The 17,194-nt window shown below is 38.3% G+C and overlaps 2 protein-coding genes across 2 annotated transcripts; both read right to left on the reverse strand.

Annotated features, from left to right (window-relative positions):
* Window positions 1-708: 708 nt before the first annotated feature.
* Window positions 709-8,176, reverse strand: LOC145208901 (prestin-like). The gene is made up of 16 exons (XM_080079150.1): window positions 7,722-8,176; window positions 7,405-7,515; window positions 6,158-6,327; window positions 5,858-6,022; window positions 5,616-5,795; window positions 4,237-4,319; window positions 4,014-4,161; window positions 3,542-3,631; window positions 3,184-3,285; window positions 2,922-3,062; window positions 2,563-2,691; window positions 2,202-2,369; window positions 2,000-2,063; window positions 1,716-1,867; window positions 1,540-1,594; window positions 709-934 (listed from the first exon to the last, which is right to left on the reverse strand). The coding sequence occupies exons 1-16, from the start codon at window positions 8,020-8,022 to the stop codon at window positions 786-788; spliced, it is 2,208 nt and encodes a 735-aa protein (XP_079935276.1). The 5' UTR covers window positions 8,023-8,176; the 3' UTR covers window positions 709-785.
* Window positions 8,177-10,788: 2,612 nt separating this feature from the next.
* LOC145208899 (cytosolic carboxypeptidase-like protein 5) lies at window positions 10,789-16,400 on the reverse strand. The gene is made up of 11 exons (XM_080079143.1): window positions 15,869-16,400; window positions 15,455-15,667; window positions 15,068-15,279; window positions 14,848-14,982; window positions 14,419-14,764; window positions 14,052-14,246; window positions 13,789-13,938; window positions 13,606-13,723; window positions 13,119-13,269; window positions 12,845-13,018; window positions 10,789-12,366 (listed from the first exon to the last, which is right to left on the reverse strand). Exons 1-11 carry the CDS (start codon window positions 16,151-16,153, stop codon window positions 11,001-11,003), a joined length of 3,345 nt encoding a protein of 1,114 aa, XP_079935269.1. The 5' UTR covers window positions 16,154-16,400; the 3' UTR covers window positions 10,789-11,000.
* Between the last annotated feature and the right edge of the window lie 794 nt (window positions 16,401-17,194).

A 17,194-nucleotide genomic window follows, 5' to 3' on the forward strand; every position in this document is an offset into this window, starting at 1 on the left:
TCGGTAAGTTATGTATTTAAGTCGGTTAAGTTATGCAATACAGTGGCAAGTTCTTCTGATACTCCGGTGTACTGTCTGCAATGCGCCCGATTTGTGCACAGCTTTAATAACAACAGTAGCAATAAATCCAGACATTCCGTCCTCCCAATAATTACCGCAAATGTGCTTATTACAACCTGGTTCAAAAATTGTTGATTCGATCCCCGACTCGACTTAAATATTATTCCGGATACCTTTTGTATCACCGAAAACGACAGCTAAATTAAGTTAAGCTGCAAAGTATTTGTAGACAAATTTTTAGATGAAAAAAGTAAATCAGTTGTAAAAAAATGCTCTTGCTGCACCTCAATAAAGTGATAAATAGCAACACAAATCAGAAAATTCATGGATGGATACGTTTTTACGACTTGTATAATATTTTAGGTGCGTTGGCAGTTCATCAGCCTTTGACAGTTGCACTTCTAACCCGTTTTTTCGCCCCTTTGATCCTTATCGGATAAATCTCCGGGTATTTTACGAGTTTAAAGTAGCTTGTTCCAAATCACCGTACAAAGCATTGAGCTTGTTTACAGTGCCATGAAGTACCAGTCACCCATATCGAAATTTCCTCTTGAAATTTCATTTTGTTCGCACATATTGAAGCAACATTATATCCACTAATCAATTTATGCAGTCAAGATAATTTGCAAAAAAAGAACACGTTTCAACTTCAATAAATTCAGAAATATAATTATGTTTGTCCAAAATTAACACAAAAAACACATTTGAAACAACGGTGCAATATATTAGAATTGTGTGATTGAATGACTTGCGTCTGAAGTAGTTTTCGCTTTGTTGCGCCACCATGTGACTGCATCGTGGATGGAAAGAAAAACAACATCGTGTCCAAGTTCTTCGATAAAACCACCCCGAATTAGAACATTCATAACCTTGTCTGCGAAAAAACAAGAAAAGCAATTGCTTTTGACTGACGCTTAAGCGACTGTTATGACGAGATTTTCTACATGAAGAGAAAAAGAGAAGATGTGGAAACAATAGGTTGCATAGTTTTCTTCATTTAAAAACTTTTCAAATAGAGATGATTTGAGGTTATTAAATAGGCCTACCATATTTTCATCACCAAAAAGGAGGGCACATTCCCGACAAAGAATATTAACAGTTATTTTTGTGCCCAAAGAAAATGAAGGCACAAGATATTTGACGAGTCAATTATTATTGTCCAATTTGGATGAAGATTAACTTACTATAAGTTGTGAATTTCAATTAACAACGACCACAACTCACACCTTTAAGCCGTTTTTAAAGGCACAATTGTTATTAAGGTATTTAGTAAATACAGATAAATCAAAAAGGAGGAAATTTGGGTATTTTTTATTGTTCTTGGAGGACAACTTGCTTTTCGTTAAAAAAGAGGACGTGTGTAGTAGGCCTATTATTAAATAATTTTGTCAAAAATTGTTAACCAAAAACAAAACCTTGAGTTTAAAATAAAACCGTTTTAGCTTGCGTATAAAAATGGTAAACCGAGTTGTAACTTACCCGATACACTGGCCAAAACAATTTGAATATCCACGTCTTTGAAATTTGACACAACCTGTAGAGTAAAAGTTACATTAGATGGTGAACTTTTTTCTTTGCCCATCAGAACTGCGTCCCAATATGGATTTTCTTGTTAAAAAATGTAAAGCTTGCTCAAGGACGCAAATTTAACAAACCTTTTTTACTGTTTTTACTCCGACCGAATCTACAAAGCTGACCATGTTGAAATCCAATACAACGCATCTAACTGGACAACTCGAACCGTTGTGACGTTTAGAGTCCGCATTTGGGCTTTGTGCAGAATGTACTTGATCACCTGATTCCATATCTGTGTGTGTATATATTTTTATGCCTTTGGTATTGCAAGTTATGCATTAAAACGCTTTAACACCGTATCGTCCGTGTTCAACGGATTGCGAGTTGTTTAACAGCTGAAAGGTCAAGGTTTATTAATAACTACCTGCGTTTATGCTTGCAATATTGTCGTAGCCTTCGCTGCTTCCTTCGTAGTTTGAATCCAATTTCTAAGAAAAGAAATGTTAAAACATTTCAAAGTCAATGTCAAATATAATTTCACGCAAACAAAAATATGTTTGGATGTAAGTGTGGTCTGTATTGACGCTTTAAGGTCAATTCTAGTATTACTTTATTTTATTTTTTACCTTTAACTTATGGTCGTCTGTGGTTTGTTCGTTTTTCTTGCGTTTCACTTTTTCCACAGCGGGATCAACTCCTGTCGATTTAACAAGCAACTTCCCGAGTTGTTCCTTGTTGACAAAATGCAAAGGCCCACCAAATGCCACCACCACGCAGTCAGATGTCTGCTTTTTCTAAAATTTAGCCCAACATGTGGTCAATGTTATAGTATCCAGTCTTGCCAAAGCTTATATTAAATAGGTCGTTTTCATTTAAAAATTATCTAATCAATACTTGGTGTCCAAGACAACTATTAAAAGGACACGCCTTTTCCTTTACTATGTGGCAAAGAACGAACAAAGTTTGCGAAATCAAAGTTATTTCTACCCTAATTTCATTATTCCCGTGGTAATACTCTGTAGCTCCCACTTGTGACAGCAATTCGTTCTGGAAAAACTGAGTTCGAAAAACGACACACAGCATCGAGAATCCAACTCCCGCCACGAGACCGAAAACCTATTGACATACAAACAACAAACTTTTTTGTAATGCAATGAATAAAAACATTTACTGATACAGTACGTTCTGGTGCGATCTTTGTAAAACTTTATTTTAAATTGCGTTGGGCACTTTTATAGCCCTTGTTAATTCTTGCAAATGCGTGTAAAACTGTATGCAACATAAAATAATTTTGATGACATCACAAAACACCCTTGTACAGAGATTGCTTATGTAAGCACACTTACAACATCAAGAAAGATTGTGGAGAGACAGGATACTATCCAAACTGCACCATCCAATCGGCTCGTTCGCCAATAAGGTTTAAAATCCCTCGCTTTTCTCAACATTCCTTTGATTGCAACCGCTATGATGGCTGCCAAACAGGCCTGCAAACAAAATATTTTAGCTATAACTTGACATAAACATAAAGAGCTTACAAAGAATAAAAAAATGGATTTAAGGAATTAAATCCGACCTGAACGTATTTTAAGTAACATGTGATCTTACACGCGGTATTGTTCGGAAGAGAGGTCCAATCCAGAGCAGTACAAGCAGAATAATAGAAGCCGATATCAGTCCAACAAGTTGTGTTTTTCCTCCGCTATCGACCTGGAATTTTATTTGCAACATCGTAAATCACTCAACCGCATGCCTACGTCACACCACGTGTTGTGTGATTGTACCACACTGCTAGAATGCCATATGACGTAACAACACCCTTCAATTTTCTTTCTCTCTGCTGTGATTTTGGCGATTTAGTTAGTATTGAGTTTTGCTTGGACCTTGTGTGGTGCGGTAATTTGCTCTTTTAGATTTGTTAATGGTAGAAGGCAACTGATTTTTTTGTAAGCTTTCAAAGGATTACCTGAACACAACTTCTTGACATGGACGGAAAGGCAGGAATACAGTAGAAAAATGAAACTGCCAAATTAGTGCAGCCGTATGCAACAAGTTCCTGTGACGGAAAGATTCGAAATTAGAAACTAGGTACAAATGTAAATAGGTAAGGCACTAATTCTATGTCACAAAACGGGTGGTCTATAATTATTATCCAAATTACACAAAGGATGTAATTTTTTTTAAAAAAGTATGGAGGACGATGCAGTGTTAACTGAAAAAGTCCGATATTGCGATACACTGAGACACGATTATAGATGCATCCCTAAAAAATGTGGTGCTACTTTTCCTTGATAGTGCTTACTTTGCCTGATTGTTATTCCAATCGTGTTCACACGACACAGAAATCTACTGCTGTCATCAACGTGAATGTCTAATGTTCAGTATTATCAACATGAAGGTCTACTGTTCAGTATACAAGATTATGAGGTCAACTGCACCTGGTTCGGTCTTATCTTGTAGCCAAAGTTGTTTGCAAATATCTTCGCAATAGAAACGGCAACTGAATATCCCACAATGGCGATCGGAATTGCAGAACCTACCACTGATGGGATCTTCGACACTGCCTCGGCTGATGGGACGGGTAACCTGTAGAAAACGTTTCCAAACTTAGCTCTTTTTTATCTGTAGTACAAATTCCATTTTCGCGGTGTAGAAACGTACCCGCTTGGTATATCTCCAACGATGATGACATAAAAAAGCTGTTCTAGTCCAACGGCGTACGAGATTCCGGTACCAAGCACTACCTACAATTTAGTTTATAGTTGGCAAGTTTGTTTGATTTCACATTAATTATATTCACACTAAAAACAAAACATGATTTTAATTATGAATTCTTTATGCCAAACATTACATGAAAACGCAAGATAAAAGAATTCTCAAGACAATTTTTACCAGGAAGTCGAACCGCTTGTCATATCGGTTCAGGTTCGGTTCGGGTTCACTTGGTTTTGTTTTTAAGGGTTCGGGTTCGGTTAAGGTTTTTTAAAATGTATATTTTCGGGTTCGGGTTTTGTTCCGGTTTGGGCAAATTATCCGGTCCGAACCGGTTTGCGGTTTTTAAACCGGTTCAAATTTTTATTTGTTTTAATTTAATTCTACCTATCATCTACCTCAGTGGTTCTCAAACTTTTTTGACCGCGACCCAAATCTGAGCTTTATGAACATCTTGCGACCCAAGCCTCAAACAACAAAAAATTATTTTTTATTTTTGTATTAATAGTTATCATCCTTAAACGCTAACTGTTACTTTCCAAGTTCAGTTTCGTATGATTAACCTCCTATCATTCCCCGTGCTAACGTGTTACAATCGCCGCGTGCTTAATAGAAGATTGGAAGGCTATTGTCTGTATGTTATAATGATTGGTTCATTTTGCTGAATAGCGTTGTCGAGTGAGGTGCTATCAAAACTCTCAGAAAACCACTTACTTATGCTGCAATACTCCAAGGTTACTAAGATAAAGCCACATAAAATGCCTATGATACAATAATTCAGTCATGATTGAGAATTGAAAATACTTGAAAATTGAAATGAAAAAAGTTCGTTTGGGCAGAATTGAATCACCACAGCGCGACCCATTTTGTGACCCTGCGCGACCCATGTTTGGGTCGCGACCCATACTTTGAGAACCACTGATCTACCTGGACATATCACACTCCAAAAGAATTTTGCCAGTGCAATGTTAGTTTTGACACGCCCTATAAGTGCTACCTCTTATATTCTTCAGTGCGCTGTTTTGAAAAAATCACTAAATCCAAAACAGACTGCATTTTTTACTGGTTCGGTTCCGGTTCGAGTCCAACGCCAAACAAAATATGGGGTTCAACTCCGGTTCGGGTTTTTCGAAAATCGTAAATAGCGGTCCGGGTTCGGTTTTAATGAAATTAACTGCTCAAACCGGTTCGCGGGTTCGGGTTCAGTTCCGGTTTGACTCCCTGATTTTTACTACTTGCTTTAAAATGGATCGGGGGAAAAGAAAGTGTTGAAACACTTTCGGACATCAGCATCATTATATTTCATTGAATGACCGGGTCTAACTTACCACAAATATTTCACCAGGTATCGGGATTCCAAGTGGCAGTCTTTTCTTATATCGCTCATTTATTTCCTTTACAATTAGCAGAAATACAATACATATGGTGGAGATAACAACAGTGGCTGCCGTACGGGTCTTTCCCTCCTCGTCAAGTGACGTCAGAGCTAAGATGATGTCACGAATTACCTAAAAGCCGTAAGTATTAAATATAAAAAAACAATGAGTGTTTACCTTGTGTGTTTACTTACCCAAATCACATTCAGCGGACCAGAGTAACTTCTCACTTTGACCCCGAATAACCCTTTAAGTTGCGAGACGAAAACATGTACTGCAGCGCCACAGGTGAACCCGCTAATCATCGGGTCAGACAAGTACACCACCACTGAGCCGAGATTCACAAAACTAAGGCCGAGCTAGGAAAATAATTTAGGTTACTGAAGTATGACACAAGGTTTCTGTTATCTTATTGTTGAGAAAGCCTTCGTCTTGCAAATTTAAGCTTAATTTTTTGAAAATATTTTTTAAAAAAACATTGCGGCAGGTCTCACCAAAAATACGCCGATTACAAACGTTGTACTAGCGCCCAGAATAATTCGGTCTTGGTAAAACATGTCCAAGATGTCATTTTCGACGCTTGAATTGCCATTGAGTGCAAGAGGCTCGGGTACTGCTGACGACACTGCTGTTCCCAGCATCAAGCTCGTGATTGCAAATGTGCCTTTAAAAGATCCGAACTTTTAAATGGTTTCTTCACTATGGCCATAGGCGCCGAGTGGGCCACCTTGGGTTTGTAAAGCACGGTGGCGGCCACCGTGGATATTTTGGTTTGTTTGTAGCGGTATCGTACGAAACATTGTAAAATCTGAGAAAAAACGATTTTGCTTCTTAACAAGCGTGCTGGCGAAAAAGCAGCAAAAACTGCAACCTGTTTCGATTAGTGCCTTGTTTATGAGGTCAAACACACAATTGTTGCCAGTGAATGTTTGACCATTATTGTGTACAATTAGATTGTGCTGTAATAAATGGTTGTTTTAAGATAATACAAAGCAAAAACAACATGACAAAACATTTTTTAAACGCTGCTAAACCAATGATAAACGTTACACAGCAAAGTGTTCCAAATAAATACTATTTCAAAAATTTCTTTTTTCATGATTTTGTCAAACGTTGCATTCTATGGGAAGTTTGTTGGGCTTTGTGTTTGAGCTCATGTGGTGGCACGCATTAGTGACGTCACATAAAACTCGGCGCCTATGACTATGACCATTTGGCTGGTTTTCTAAAGTCTATTTACAGTTTTTTTTCGTGAACTTATTTTAGAATGTACCAGAAGTGCATCTGTAGCAAACATCAGGAGTTTAAGAGAGCATGGGGTTTTATCACAAAAAATAAGCCCGAAACAAAAAATGTTTAAATAAAGCCCGAAATGGACCCGAAGGTTGGATTAGTGAAATTGCGACACAAATGCGGCATAGTTTAAAGTTCGGCCCGAGTCCAGTCTATTTTGTTTAAAATAAACCCCGATCCTAGCCGGAAAAGCTTCGGCCGACTTACAACCCTGGTTGATGCATTACTACAATCAATACAAAAACTCGGCTCAATAAAATATTGCATGCTTCTTCATGAAATGGAGCCTGCGGAAAACACCGATTTGGGAAAAAATAGGTCAACAAGAGTCTTGTTACACTATTAGGAAACTGGGTGTTCATTGAGTGCAGTGTTTTTAAATCAGCTACATGCAATTCAAGATATTCCAAAAACTATTAAGTTAGGTTAAACAACTTCAAAAGCTTACCCATAGATACATGCCTTGATGTTCCTAAAATGGAATAAAGAATAGCGGCAAAAAACGCGTTGTATAACCCATAGATTGGATGCTGGCCGGCAAGGAGAGAATATGACATTCCTAACACACAAAGAAGAAAATTTGAAAATGAATGTACATTGAAACGTACACATGCAACATATAAAAAGGCTTTGCAAGTTTTTAGTGTTTGTGGTAGTGCAATTTACACATTCTATACATCAGTATTGCAAATTCTGCACCAGTTTAGGTAAATGAATTTCAAACGTTAACGTCAATTCACCAAAAATTCATGCAATCTTCATTACCTTGTGGAATTTGCATAATTCCAATCGTCACTCCACTTATGACGTCAGAACCGAGCCATTCTTTAACTCGGTAATTAGGAAGCCACGTAAGAATTGGAAAAAGCCCCCAAAAGAACGATTTTACCGATGAACAAGGCTCTTTCTTCTTGCGAAGCCAAAATGACTTTACTTGCGTCTTTATGGAATCCAAGTTCGTCTCATTTTCGTTATCCAATGGGATGTGATACTTTTCATAAAACTGCTTCTTGGTAAACGATGGCCGCTGAATTACAATTTCATCACTCTCATTTAAAAAAGACATTTTGACCACTGCGTTCAAAACAGATTTTACTGCAGGTTTTAACAACGAACCCAAACTATAATGCAGTGGTTCTCAACTGGTGGTCCATGATGACTTTTTGGGTGGTCCACAGGACGCCCACTAAATTTGATGATAAACTGGAGATGATTGCATATTACGTATTGAAAGTGTATCAAAATGTTAGCTGTTAATAATTGTATCTCACTTCTTGAAAATTGTTTTTAAAGAGTTGTATTTTAAGCCCAAATGGTTGTTTTGTGTGCATACTTTAATCTTGCTCTAAATCTAAATAGAAGTGGTCTTTTTAGTTTTACTGGGCCGGTGGTCCATCGCCCGAAACGAGTTGAGAACCACTGCTATAATGCTTTTTGTATAAATCACAGTAGCCTACGCTAGGCCCATTGAAGGCGTCATACCGAAGCTTTTAGTTTAAATTAGAAAGCTCATGTCTTATTCTCCTTTTTAAGCACAGTTAAATTCTGTTTTAAGCTAACAAACTAAATCTAGGACAAACATATGTATTTAAAGCAAAAATCCTAGTTCATAGGTTTCTACACAGGCCAATTTTTTCTGTATGGAATCATTTGTCGCTTAAGTCTAAAGCAGATTCCAAAGAACCATTTCTCCGAAAGACGAGGACCCTTGAATTTCTCTCTCTCTTATATTGGTCTGAAAACACCCGAGCTAAGAATCCCGGCACGCTGTGTTTTTACTTTGCGTATCTTGCTGTCAGTTACTCAGACGACCACTTTGCTTCCTAAATAAGCGTTTCCCTGGCCATTTCTTCTAACCACTGCACCAGCTATTAATGAAACTTTAAGGACAAACAATCGAAATATTTTAAGATTTCATACTAAAGGTACATCGAATCTAAGCACGCGACAGTCACAATCTTTGCAATTTAGGTCAAATGTATGGACACTTTTGCTAAACTTAAACTTTGTTTTTAATTGCTGGAATCGATTTTCCTCCTCATGCTGAATAACGTAAGGTATAAATATTGGATCTTCAAAGAAGAAAATATTACATTTTTTATGATTTTGTTTCAATGAACTCATTCAGTCACTTGCACAATACCATGTTTTTGCAATGTTATCAACAATTATTTGCCATTACCACACATCTTTACATCTCACATGCTTATTTTTCACGGATATTCTCGAACAACCACAAACATCTAAAGTTAACGAAAAAAGATTTAAACAAATTATCTGTTAAGATAACATGTTTCCTGGTCTAATTAACTGGTCAGTAATTTGGAAACAATCTGACTTTGCCCTGAAGCACGGTTTTGCTCTGTTGTGACGCACAAAAGCGTACTGCACAATCAAGACAGGGGTTTGACGCTTGCAAATTAGAATGCTACTTGCTTACCAAGGTTTGTCTTTTTAGTATACTTTTTTTAGTATACTTCAGATATCCTATCCTGAAGACCACAAATTTGGTAAGAATCCTTTTCACGCCGTCCATCACTTTATTATTACAAAATACACGAGGCGATTGTGTTTTTTTTTCACCAATTTTCTATTTGTTCTACAGCAGTGTTTCTTAACCTTTTTAGCGCTTGTACCCCTTGAGCTTTCATGATATTTTCTCGTACCCCCTCTCTACAATGGCCGACAGAAGCAAACAATAATGGGAATTAATCTCAGTGTATTTATAACTTACATGTTGAATGCATGCATTAAAACAGTCTTGTAAGTTCAACAAAATTTACAGAACACCAACAATCAGGCAATTAAAATCAACTACACATAACAAAGTAACTTGTTACGCATTCTTCACAAATATGCCTAAATAATGTATAATTTCACATTGACTGTCGTACCCCCTACTTTGGTGCTTCGTACCCCCAAGGGGTACATGTACCCCTGGTTAAGAACCCCTGTTCTACAGCAATGCTCTGTCTGTATTTACTAACAAAGCATTTTGACAGATGTATGCAGAGACACATCGCAAAAATAAACAGTCTCTGTTGTCATTATTAGTGCAAAGTTTTGATGTTTTTAGGCAACTTTGTATACTAGGACCACGTAGGATATTAATTTACAAAATATGTTCGGCCCGTTCGCTCCTTAAAGCTGTTTGCAAATGAAAATATTTCTGTCCTGCCAAAAAAAACACGATTTGGAACTCGTTTCAGGAATTTAATGTGAAAATATATAGTATACGAAATCTATAAGACACTAAAAAAATAACCGCCACACTTCAACACAGCAGCGCCATCTACCACTTGAAAGAATGTTGCTTTGAATAAAGGTTAAAAAACTGAAACAAGTTTGCGCTTGGGCTACAATATAAATCTTCATCTCTTTTATATGTTAACCTTACAGAATATAAGGAAGAGGATCCAACATTGTTCTGAATTCCGGAGTGGCAAATAGCACGAAAACAGCAAACACACCTATAAAGTAGCAATAAAATATGTGTAAATTATTTAGCAAGTTACGATGCGGTATAAATTTGTTTGTTTTTTGTCAGAGTACTGTTGTGTAAATAGCTTTAGGACATTGAAAAAACAGGTAGAAAGTCACAGTAATGCGCGAAAATGAAGAAACGCAAACAGAATGGAACACCTATAGCTTAAGTACTAAACCGCGTAAAACACACACACTCATCTAAGCACGCTATTACTTATTAAGGCAGAAATTGTTAGAAATGAAACTTTTTGGCACAAAGTTACTAAAAAAGGGATTGTGAAGATATATGCTTTACCACAGTATTGAGAATCAGTGGTAGATTGATGACAAAACTGCACATAGATTTTATTAACATGTAAAACTTTTTTTCGGAGACTTAAATATACCCGCCAATAGCCTAACCTAACTGAAGCCCTGGTTCAGTCCAAGCTAACGTCTACAAACGAGCGTACTAGCGGTGCAACAAATTCGAGAGAGTCCTGTTCCATGTTGTGATGCCTCGGAGACCCGGATAAGTTGCTTGGCAGCAAAGAAGGGGGCGAATCATGGCCACCAGCGTCAGAATGGCGACTGGTGGAAATCTTGTCCGAGAAAAAAAGGCACAGCCGACTCTACAGCTTCAGAGGAATAGAGTAAATTCGATTTTGTGAGAATCGGTGTCCTTTCAATGGCTGCTTCTATTTCCGGGCTTGTTGTAAACTGTATTGGGGTTGATTTCTTGTTACCGTTGTCTTTGCTACCTTTTTGTGGCGTTTTACTGCCTGGGCGAGTAAAACGTTTTTTCCCTAACTTTCCTTTTCCGGAACGCCGTCCCGATTTTCCAGAGTTTAAACTCGCCTTTGTGCTATTCTTCACGGCAAGACCTTTATCTCCATCCCCGGGTTTTCGAAAAGTTGACGAGTTGGGGGTATAACGTTCAGGCCCTGCCTCGCTCATTTCCTCCTCGTTCTTCAACAACAGCAGAGGTTTTTGTGAAACAGTCAACGGCTGCATGGTTAACGCTGTGGTGTTGTTCGCTAAATACATCCCGCCGTGAAATGGCATTCGCAGGGAGTCATTGTTCGGGGTTTGCGGAATCGCATTGTAAAATCGAGAAGGCGAAGGCTTAAACGGGATTGACACCACACCTCCGGGACCCACCACAACTTGGGTTAAATTGGCCGCTACCCCAACTGGTGATGGTCGCAATCCTCCCGCCGGGGTCGTGGAACAAGCGTTGGACCCAGAAGTGGTGCGTCCGCGGTAAGCAAGCGACGGTGGCCTGCTTACCTGTGGGGTGATGAACCCTTTAGGGTGGGTTCTCACTGGAATTTTGGACATTCCTGTTTTATTAGCACCACTGTGCCAAGTCACGGAGCGACTTGCGTTAGCAGTGCGTGGAAATGTTTGATTACGAGAAAGTGAGGGCCGATTTTCGGCGGGCGGAAGCTTTTGATCCCCGACGTATTCTCCTGTACCATACCGGCTTTCGGTTGCAGCGTCTTCAGGATGGGATTTGGGCGCTCGATCGCTTCGTATCATTGCCGGCGAACTGCGCGTCATCAATTCGCTGTCTGAATTGCTGTTTCGACCGAACACGTTGGACGGGGTGCCCTGCGGCGTCATCGAACGTCCACTCTGTGACGTCACAGTGGGTAAATGCTTGGACGCGTCTCCACCAACGTCTTGAAACTGGTTTGACATAGCGACTTTGCTGTTTCCGTTCACTGCCGCCCGAATTAGGTTGCGCTGACGTTTCATATTCTCCCCACCCTTGTTTGCTTGAGCTACTGGGCGCGGATTAGTGGAAATATTATTGCTGTTGTTATGGTTGTTGTTTGCACCGGTTTTGACTGGAGCTAACCGGCTAGATGTCATTACCGAAGAAGAGTATCGGTTCGATGTTGTTGAATTACTTGTGTTTGTTTTTTGATGATCGTTGCGTCTAAAAACACGAAGAAATGAAATACATACTACAGAAAATTATGGTTAAACCGGATTCGGTTAATACGGATCTCCGCCTAACTCGGAAAAAACTTGAGTTACAAATGATTTGTAATGTGCTAAGACAACTGATCGACTTCGGTTAATTCGTATCTTCGCCTAATCCGGACAACTTTTTAGGTTCAAACGGGCCTGATTAACCAAGGTTAAGGCCCGTTTACACTGGACGCACCGTAGCCAAGTTGGTCGAAGTTGAGCGGAGGCTGCGTCCGGTGTAAACAGGCCTTTACTGTATTTATATTATTACTCAACGACTGCTCCATTACTGTTCATGTAGTTTATATTTCCAGTTCATCATTTGCTGTGAATCTAATGTATGACTCATTGCAAAACAATAGATTAGGTATTTAAACCCAACACATTAGGGGACCCATAATAACCGAGAGACTTTTTCTAAGGCCTGTGTGATTACTGGTTACCCGTTTCTTAAGTTTCCGCTGCTGCCCCCGCTGTTGCTGCCATTCGAGTGACTGAAGCCATTTCCATTCACACTGCCTCCGTTTCCCATAGTAACCGACGTACTGGAAACCCGTGTGCTGATTCGCGCCATTTTTCGAGGAAGAATTGGATTGCCACATGAGCTTCTAACATACCTGCGCATATAAATTCGTTGTTTGATCTTTTGACGTTTGACAATTGCAGAAAAAAGTAGAAAAGTTTTGTCATATCACATCATTCTCCTTTCTTAAATACCTGAGCATCCAATTTCTCAGGTTTTCATAAGTTGTGAACTCAGATCGTTGAATTCTAGACCATGGGTTGGATTGAATCATGTCAAGAGCTGCAACTGCCATGGCTCTGCCAACTTCCTCAAATATTTCAGGAGTGTATTTGGGTGGGAAGCCTAACAAAACACAGAGAGAATTGCATCATACTATTTTGCAGCAGTGTTGGGAAGTCAGAGGAGTAGCACTTTTGAGATGGGGGTGGGGGTGCAGTATTGATATAATGGCAACCCTGACTTTTAGGTATTTTTACACAAAATAGTAATACATCTGTGCAAGAGCAACATAAAGACTTAGTTTTGGTGGCATTTAGGAAAAAATTGAATAGTGGAGTGGAGTTGGTATACTTCAACTGAATCTATCACCTTGCTTCAGAAACATTAAATCGTATAAGTGAAGTTACAATGCTGCTTGTTTATTTCTCAATATAATTTTGTTTCAGAAAGGAAAATAACCTGCAGGTGGTGGAGGTGTAGCTCTTCCATTATCATGTACAGCAGGAGGAATGCAGTTCACAGTTCGGCCAGTGTTGTAGTTACACTCAAGTGTGTAGCTGTGAATTAGCCCAGCCACCTAACAACAAGCAAACACAACTGTTATGCCATCCCCGAAACTGTGGTTGAAGTGTTTGGACTGACTTTGAACATTGCCACTCGACCACTGCCTTCTTTGGACATTCCATCTCGCTTGTCTTTAAGGTACATGTTTCTCTCAGTGAAGTTACATCCAATAAAATCAAAATGAGCAGTGTTGAGTGAAATTAACTTTGGAAAGAGCAGATTGTTCACCTAAAAAAGGCAGTTTAATGTTTTACAGCCAGAATTTGTTTCAAGAAAGTTTTATTTTCCTGTTTACCACAACTTTGCACATGAAGCCCCATTTAATTCGTAAAAAGTCTAACCTGGTCTTCTTCATTCTCTAAATGGTTGCCATATATAAAACAACCACGTTTGGATGCATGTCCATGCAGATCAACATAGTAAGCAACACCACTTTTGCTTGGTTTAATATCAAGGTAATCTCCAGTAAAGGGTTTGTATGGCAGGTCATAAACAGCATCTGGAGGTTTGATCATATCTTTTGCAATTCCATCAATCTGAAACAAACCCAAACAATAAGAACATGAAAAACTTTTTTTCAATTTTACCACAAGAGTGGAATTTGGATAAGCTTACATTAGAAGCAGTTTATTCTTATTGTTTGTTGGAGGAGGCAACAAAACAAGTGACCAAGCACAGAAGTTTAACAAATAAAGTAAACACTATTACCCTTAAATCATTTGGTAAGTGTTTGCGAGAATCCTCATACTCAATCGGTGAACCATCAGTCTCAGCTGCACTCTTCTCATCTGGTGTCATATTTTGTCTCTGTTTAACAAGATGACCACTTTTGCCATCCAAAATGTTTTCACCTTGGCCATTCTTTTCCTCCTCAGGTAATTGGTAGAAATGGTGGTAAAACAAGATAAGAGAACGTGCAGCAAATACCGGAGAATGGTATTCTGGATCAGGGTTCAGGTAAACACGGTTTAAATTTACTCCTCGCTGATCAGTACGATAATGACCCCTTGCTACTCCATCAGGATTTAGCATTGGTATTAGCTTGAAGACAAACCTGAAGCATGGACATTTAGGTCAACTCACATGGCACTGACAAAGTTACTATTTCAGCTTAATTACCCTAACACAAATACTCACCTTTTTCTTAGTTCTTGAGCACGGGGATCATTTTCGCGAAGGATAAACTTCAAAAACCCATTGAAGACAAAACTAGCTGGGGTTTCCCCAGGATGGACACGGCTACTTACAAAATAAATGCGCTTATTGTGGAATCTGTAATAAACAAAAAATACCCAGTTAAGTTCATTATTTTTACAAAATAAATAGTGCAGTTAAAATAAAATGGAAAAGTGCTTGCCTGTGGGCTCGTGGAACAAACTTGTCACAAAACAACTTTTCCAATCTTGGTTCTCTTTGCCAAGTCATGTTTTGGCATGATGTGATTGTAATAAGATCCACTCTTCGACGATCTATTGAATGACAAACTAATTCTCTATGATAATAAATGTCATTGTCCTTTGCTTCTCCTGGCTGAAGATGTACACAATCTTTAAACTTGTCATCAAGCACCTGAAAAAAGAGCATCAATGTTGGACTGTTGTTAAAGTGTAGGAACAATCCCACTAATATGCCATGTATTATGAAGCATTTTGATTTGTTTAACAATTCTACAGTTAAAAGAGTTGCAAATAATGTGATGATGATAGATTCAATAAAAAATGAACAATAAAGTTTTTATTGTTACCTGCAAAGCATCTTGGCTCTCTGTGTAGGACCACGGATAACAAAAGGCAAAATAAGTTGTGCCACCTCTGTTTTCCATAAATCGATGAGTAAAAGTCAGAGTGAACTGTCCATCAATCATCTGATGTGAGGGTCGGTCACGTATTCTTTCCCACTTCGGCTTTGAGGGTACAGTTTTTACAAGGGGGCCCATTCCTTGACTGTAAAGTTTTCCCTTAAAAACAATGAAATGCATAAAATGAATTCTGTTACTCCTCATTTATTATGTAATAGCTCGGCAAAAGAAATGACAACCACTGAAAACGATTTATCAAATATAAAAGGAAGACAAACATGCACGTATTATTTTTATCATGTATTTGTCATTTTTTTTGCTATAGTCTAATAAAAATAGTTTATATATCAGTAATAGTACCTGTCGATTAAGATTGACAATGTTTAACTTGATAAGTTTATTGGGAGCATAGCCACGAATTCCAAAATAAAACCAAGATCGATTTCCATTTTCAAAAGGCGTTCCTGCACAATCCGGTTTTGTCCAGACATTAAATTCATAATCAGGTGTGATTATGCAACCGTATAAGGTGTTGCTTGTGTTCCCATCGCTGTCACTGTCCGAATGTTCCACCTTTTCAACTTGCGCCAAATTTCCCGAGTCAAATTTGGATGTAAACAATAAACCCCCGCAACGAATCTCCATTTTAAAGAAAAATTGGTTTATGATTGGGTTGATCACATCTAAGCGACTATGGCAATTGCAAGATCGAGAACAATTCCGTACCGAACAATTATTTCCCTTTATCAGAAAAATTGCAAATTTGATAATAGCCGTCGCTAACAACGCGACCTTTCGAAACCCTTGACTTCAGAAACCACAATAAACCACAAACTTCCACCGCTGCGATCAGCTTCGAAAAAATTACGAGATAAAACTTGTTTGGTATGGATTTTTTTGTTAGGTTTATGACTTGGTTTGTGTGTATTACAATGATTAAAAAATCTAGATTATATGTACAAAGAGTAGTTTTGATTGGCAATTGTAGGTGAGTAATGGTGACATAGTTTAATTTAAGATCTTGTGAGTATGTTCTGACTCATAATATCTTGTTCATTTATTGCTAAGTTTGCATTTCGACGAAGTTGCACTTTGAATTTACGTAAAAAGCCTACAAAGTCTAGGTCAGGCATTGCAGTTGAAGCAGTTATGGCATTCGCTGAACTTGAACCTAAAATATTTTTTACTCTTGGTTGCAAATATAATTTTTGGTTCTATCGTCAAGAAGTTGATTGTGGCGGAGAAGTATTAGACGACAGATGTCGAGTTAAATCTTTTTAACCACCGGTAACTGGTACCGTATGCGTTTTTTTGTGTCAAAAATAGCATTTCAATACTATTGATACCACAAAATAAAAACTAAATCAGGCCCGTCATATGTTGTAGATGATATGTAGTTTCTACTAGTTTGTAACGCGTTTTTACACAGATTACATTTTACTTTATTTTCCGTGGTTAGATTTTTTTTCGTAAAAAGCGAAAGCGAAGTATACGTTATTTTGTGAATATGGCTGCAGTTAAGCGGAAGAAAGTTAACTGGGGAGGTGTTGGATCGTTCCACTTTATTAGTTCCCCTGTCTTTTGTTTTTCTGTGGTTTGTAGGTTAGTATAGTTTATTATTTGTAGTTCCTCTAAACTCGCGGCTAATTCTTACTAACAAGTTAAATTACTACGATGGTATAACAA

The sequence above is a fragment of the Phallusia mammillata genome, chromosome 1, assembly GCF_965637545.1.
Source record: "Phallusia mammillata chromosome 1, kaPhaMamm4.hap1.1, whole genome shotgun sequence".
Taxonomy (NCBI): domain Eukaryota; kingdom Metazoa; phylum Chordata; class Ascidiacea; order Phlebobranchia; family Ascidiidae; genus Phallusia; species Phallusia mammillata.

What these genes read in the sequence shown, in the direction of transcription:
- LOC145208899 (XM_080079143.1), bottom strand. Translation starts at nt 16,153, where the DNA reads ATGGAGATTCGTTGCGGGGGTTTATTGTTTACATCCAAATTTGACTCG. An exon ending in TTGTCAATCTTAATCGACAG is followed by an intron (nt 15,668 to 15,868) that starts GTACTATTACTG and finishes ATTGTTTTTAAG; the next exon opens with GGAAAACTTTACAGTCAAGG. An exon ending in TACACCTCCACCACCTGCAG is followed by an intron (nt 13,270 to 13,605) that starts GTTATTTTCCTT and finishes GTGTTTTGTTAG; the next exon opens with GCTTCCCACCCAAATACACT.
- LOC145208901 (XM_080079150.1), bottom strand. Translation starts at nt 8,022, where the DNA reads ATGTCTTTTTTAAATGAGAGTGATGAAATTGTAATTCAGCGGCCATCG. An exon ending in AATTATGCAAATTCCACAAG is followed by an intron (nt 7,516 to 7,721) that starts GTAATGAAGATT and finishes TTTGTGTGTTAG; the next exon opens with GAATGTCATATTCTCTCCTT. An exon ending in TGTCAAGAAGTTGTGTTCAG is followed by an intron (nt 3,286 to 3,541) that starts GTAATCCTTTGA and finishes ATAAAATTCCAG; the next exon opens with GTCGATAGCGGAGGAAAAAC.